This window comes from Cydia strobilella, chromosome 24 (assembly GCF_947568885.1).
Source record: "Cydia strobilella chromosome 24, ilCydStro3.1, whole genome shotgun sequence".
Taxonomy (NCBI): domain Eukaryota; kingdom Metazoa; phylum Arthropoda; class Insecta; order Lepidoptera; family Tortricidae; genus Cydia; species Cydia strobilella.
Genome location: NC_086064.1, coordinates 9,799,346 through 9,805,399, shown reverse-complemented (window position 1 = coordinate 9,805,399; position 6,054 = coordinate 9,799,346). Strand labels below are relative to the sequence as shown.

Below are 6,054 nucleotides of genomic sequence, written 5' to 3'. Positions count from 1 at the left end.
ATTTTTGGACGCTAAAAAAAAATTAAAAAAAATGCAAAAATAATCTAACCCGGGTCTAAAATCTTTATTTATTATCCGATTTTAATGTAAAAAACGTCATTCGATGCGCAATTATTGAAATTTTGGGGTAGGGTAGAAACCAAACACCTAATTATTATAAGTTTTTAATAAAAAATTAAAAACCGTAAATTTTCAAAAAAATGTATGGGAGGTACCAGACGCAGGGCGATTCAATACCAAAAGCGAAAGACCATAGATAGATCAGGTAAAAAAAAGCCCCTATGCCAAATTTGAACGAAATCGACCGAGAATAGACCCTATAACCTAACCTAACCTAACCTAACCTAACCTAACCTAACCTAACCTAACCTAACCTAACCTAACCTAACCTAACCTAACCTAACCTAACCTAACCTAACCTAACCTAACCTAACCTAACCTAACCTAACCTAACCTAACCTAACCTAACCTAACCTAACCTAACCTAACCTAACCTAACCTAACCTAACCTAACCTAACCTAACCTAACCTAACCTAACCTAACCTAACCTAACCTAACCTAACCTAACCTAACCTAACCTAACCTAACCTAACCTAACCTAACCTAACCTAACCTAACCTAACCTAACCTAACCTAACCTAACCTAACCTAACCTAACCTAACCTAACCTAACCTAACCTAACCTAACCTAACCTAACCTAACCTAACCTAACCTAACCTAACCTAACCTAACCTAACCTAACCTAACCTAACCTAACCTAACCTAACCTAACCTAACCTAACCTAACCTAACCTAACCTAACCTAACCTAACCTAACCTAACCTAACCTAACCTAACCTAACCTAACCTAACCTAACCTAACCTAACCTAACCTAACCTAACCTAACCTAACCTAACCTAACCTAACCTAACCTAACCTAACCTAACCTAACCTAACCTAACCTAACCTAACCTAACCTAACCTAACCTAACCTAACCTAACCTAACCTAACCTAACCTAACCTAACCTAACCTAACCTAACCTAACCTAACCTAACCTAACCTAACCTAACCTAACCTAACCTAACCTAACCTAACCTAACCTAACCTAACCTAACCTAACCTAACCTAACCTAACCTAACCTAACCTAACCTAACCTAACCTAACCTAACCTAACCTAACCTAACCTAACCTAACCTAACCTAACCTAACCTAACCTAACCTAACCTAACCTAACCTAACCTAACCTAACCTAACCTAACCTAACCTAACCTAACCTAACCTAACCTAACCTAACCTAACCTAACCTAACCTAACCTAACCTAACCTAACCTAACCTAACCTAACCTAACCTAACCTAACCTAACCTAACCTAACCTAACCTAACCTAACCTAACCTAACCTAACCTAACCTAACCTAACCTAACCTAACCTAACCTAACCTAACCTAACCTAACCTAACCTAACCTAACCTAACCTAACCTAACCTAACCTAACCTAACCTAACCTAACCTAACCTAACCTAACCTAACCTAACCTAACCTAACCTAACCTAACCTAACCTAACCTAACCTAACCTAACCTAACCTAACCTAACCTAACCTAACCTAACCTAACCTAACCTAACCTAACCTAACCTAACCTAACCTAACCTAACCTAACCTAACCTAACCTAACCTAACCTAACCTAACCTAACCTAACCTAACCTAACCTAACCTAACCTAACCTAACCTAACCTAACCTAACCTAACCTAACCTAACCTAACCTAACCTAACCTAACCTAACCTAACCTAACCTAACCTAACCTAACCTAACCTAACCTAACCTAACCTAACCTAACCTAACCTAACCTAACCTAACCTAACCTAACCTAACCTAACCTAACCTAACCTAACCTAACCTAACCTAACCTAACCTAACCTAACCTAACCTAACCTAACCTAACCTAACCTAACCTAACCTAACCTAACCTAACCTAACCTAACCTAACCTAACCTAACCTAACCTAACCTAACCTAACCTAACCTAACCTAACCTAACCTAACCTAACCTAACCTAACCTAACCTAACCTAACCTAACCTAACCTAACCTAACCTAACCTAACCTAACCTAACCTAACCTAACCTAACCTAACCTAACCTAACCTAACCTAACCTAACCTAACCTAACCTAACCTAACCTAACCTAACCTAACCTAACCTAACCTAACCTAACCTAACCTAACCTAACCTAACCTAACCTAACCTAACCTAACCTAACCTAACCTAACCTAACCTAACCTAACCTAACCTAACCTAACCTAACCTAACCTAACCTAACCTAACCTAACCTAACCTAACCTAACCTAACCTAACCTAACCTAACCTAACCTAACCTAACCTAACCTAACCTAACCTAACCTAACCTAACCTAACCTAACCTAACCTAACCTAACCTAACCTAACCTAACCTAACCTAACCTAACCTAACCTAACCTAACCTAACCTAACCTAACCTAACCTAACCTAACCTAACCTAACCTAACCTAACCTAACCTAACCTAACCTAACCTAACCTAACCTAACCTAACCTAACCTAACCTAACCTAACCTAACCACATGCCACAGGGCATTCCGGACCAGCCCCACGATCCTGGCTCTGTTTAACCAGTGCCTTCGGCTTCTATACTTTCCAAAGTGCTGGAAGGAGGCACATATTAGAATCATCCCAAAACCTTCAAAGGAAGACTATGGGGTACCAAAATCCTATCGCCCCATAGGCCTGCTCCCGGTAATGGGAAAAGTCCTTGAAAAAATGATTTTTAAAAGACTGACGTGGGAGCTAGCGCAGGGAACAGGCCTAAATCCCAGACAATACGGCTTCACGGCGCAAAAAAGCACAGAGGACGCGCTGTACGATGTCATAACCTACGCGAAGGAGGGGCTGAATAGTAAAATGTTGACGGCCATAGTCTCCCTGGATATAGAGGGCGCGTTCGACGGAGCTTGGTGGCCAATAATCCTGAGGGAACTAGGTACCCACTGCGGAGACCAGTGGCTGATGGGCATCGTCTCCAGCTACTTGGAAGACAGGAACGTGACCCTCAACTATCTCGGGAAGACGGTCAGGCGGAGAACCGAAAGAGGATGCATCCAAGGCTCGATCGGAGGGCCACTGCTGTGGAACTTGCAGCTGGACCCCCTGCTGCGAGAGGCTGAAGGGGGAAGCGCCCAGCTGCAGGCTTTCGCAGATGATATAGTCATCATGGCGAGGGCAAACACCACTGAGGAACTCAACAGGAAGATCAATGACGCGTTAGAAATGGTTGCAAGATGGGGCATGAAGCATAAGCTCCGGTTCGCCCCACACAAGACACAAGCGATCTTAATAACGCGCAAATTAAAATATGACACGCCAACATTCCAGATGATGTCGACACAAATCGCCCTGGACAATAAACTAAAACTTCTAGGTCTCACAATAGACGAAAACCTGGGGTTCGGACTCCACATAGAGAATGTCTCCACCAAGGCACTGAACCTTTTTAAAGTGGTAAGCAGAATGGCAAAGACTCGATGGGGATTAAACCCGGATATATTGAAAACCATTTATTACACCGTAGTTGAGCCTACAATACTCTACGCTGCTGGGGCCTGGGGAAGTGTAGCAACTAGGGTCCACGCCAGGAAAAAACTAGACAGGATAACCAGAGCTTTCGGTATAAAAATAGCCAAAGCCCACCGCACAGTATCCACTGTCTCAGCGGCAATCCTGTCACAAATAATACCACTGGACCTTAGGCTGCAGGAGCAAAAGGAGCTCTATGAGGTAAAGAGAGGCAAAACCCTCCCGGAGTTGCCGGAAGGGAAACTGCAGCCTAGGGCCCACCCGTCGATACTCCCGCATCCGGCAGATAGGAAACGACTCACCTTTAGCCTCACAAAAACCGAGGAGGACTTGACGGAGGGGCCCTCCCAGGGGGACACCTGGAGGGTCTACACGGATGGCAGCAAAATCCAAGGAAAGGTAGGCGGCGCGATAACATGGTGGTCGGGAGGGGAGGAGCGGGACAGTACGAGCTTCAGGCTAGCGGATCACTGTTCGGTGTACCAAGCCGAAATGATGGCACTCTACCAAGCCACGAGCATGGCGAAGGACAAGGAACACCGGACAGTGATCTACTGTGACTCTAGGTCCTCACTTCAGGCAGTTGCCGACCCAAACTCCCTTAACCCGATAGCAGTAAAAATCAGGGAAAACCTGGAGGAGGCCCTAACATGGGGAAATCCGATAGAGCTATCTTGGATAAAGGCGCACGTGGGCCTGGAAGGAAATGAGAGGGCGGACCAGCTAGCCAAGGCGGCGGCCCTAGACCCGGAAAAGACCCCGCTGTATAACAAATTCCCTCTCTCGTTCGCAAAAAGAATAATAAGAGCCAGGACCCTGAGAAGGTGGCAAAGTAGATATGAGGAGACGGAAAGAGCCTCAGGCACGAAGCTGTTCTTCCGGGATGTGCGGGGCGCTAAAAGGATTATGGAGAGACTGGGTAACAGGAACACCATCGCACAACTACTAACAGGGCACGGGGGCTTCAAACAATACCTCCACAGGTTCAAGCTGAGTAACGACCCCCATTGCTCCTGCGACGGACAAACCGTGGAGACAGTTACACACATCCTCACGGAATGCCCAAGGTATGGCCCCGAGCGGTACGCCTGTGAGTGCGCAATAGATATGAGTGTTACGGAGGGCAACTTCGTGAGGATGCTGGAGGACGACGGAATAAGGAAACACTTCGTGGACTTCGCGGAGGGCGTCATAAGGAGAGCGGCGAGACAGAACGGAGCCACGGCAGTATAGGAGACGTGGCACCCCAAGGCGGACTAGGGGGCCCGCTCAACCCATGGCTGCATCCGTGCCGGTGTCGGGTCAGAGGAAAGCGAAATGTCTCGCTCACCACTGGCCAGACATTGGCACGGAAAGGGCGGCCATGGGGGGAGTGGGCAATCAGGAAGGCTACTTGGGGTACACCACCAAGAAACATGCTCCCAAAATGGCACCACATCTCAACGCTCCGACGGTGGAGCGATAAGGAAATGCTCCCAAAATGGCGCCCCAAAAAAGTGCTCCGACGGCGGAGCAAAACCATAACAAAGGATAATGCTCCCAAAATGGCGCCCCATAAAAGCGCTCCTCTGCGCTCCGCCATGCTCCAGGACGCTCCTCTGCGCTCCGCCGTGCTCCGGGGCGCTCCGCCCTGCTGTTTGGTTGTGCTCCGCTCCGTTCCGTTGTGCTCCGTTTTGCTCCCGAGTGCGCCAAATTGCTCCGGGGAGCTATTTCCTGCTCCTCATTGCTTGTCCCGGGCGGGTGGCGTGTTAAGGCAATTGTATTGAATTGAAAGAGCTAATTGGACATTGATTGTGTTGGATGCGTGTTTTTGTATGGATTGTAATAATATTGGGTACGTGTGATGAAATGGACATTAATTGTAGATTCTGACATTTTGAGCACCGGTGTTTGCAAAGACGCTCCGGGGCGCTCCACGGGGCTCCCCTGCGCTATTAATTAACTAATTGTATTGTATTAATTGTATTAAATTGTAATTGTATTAGATGCGTATTTTTGTATAGATTGTAGTAGTGACATAACGTACGTACGTATAATAAGTTGACATTGACTGTGGATTTTGATATTAATTGCACACGATTTTGACAGTTTGACATTAATTGTAACTTTATTAATAATTACGTGTAATTAATTAATAGTAATTGTAAAATTGTAAATGTAATTGAAAAATGATTTTGACCTTAACTGAATTTAATTAATATTATTTATTATTATTTTTAATTTAATTTATAGTAACATTTTTGTAATTGACAAGTGTAGAAAGTGTAGACTGTAAGTAGGCTAAGTATGTAAAGAAAAGAAAGAAAAGAGGAAAAATATATAAAAAAGAAACAACTATTGAAAAATAAATATCAATAATAATACAGAGGAGGGAGGTGGGCAAAAAAAAAAAAAAAAAAAAAAAAAAAAAAAAAAAAAAAAAAAAAAAAAAAAAAAAAAAAAAAAACCTAACCTAACCTAACC

At 44.4% G+C, this 6,054-nt stretch overlaps 1 protein-coding gene across 1 annotated transcript; it reads left to right on the top strand.

Moving 5' to 3' along the window:
- Positions 1-2,778: 2,778 nt before the first annotated feature.
- Positions 2,779-4,824, top strand: LOC134752525 (uncharacterized). The gene has a single exon (XM_063688219.1). It carries the CDS (start codon positions 2,779-2,781, stop codon positions 4,822-4,824), a length of 2,046 nt encoding a protein of 681 aa, XP_063544289.1.
- The last annotated feature ends 1,230 nt before the right edge of the window (positions 4,825-6,054 follow it).

Excerpts from the sequence above, each read along its gene's own strand:
- LOC134752525 (XM_063688219.1), top strand. The coding sequence starts at position 2,779 with ATGATTTTTAAAAGACTGACGTGGGAGCTAGCGCAGGGAACAGGCCTA.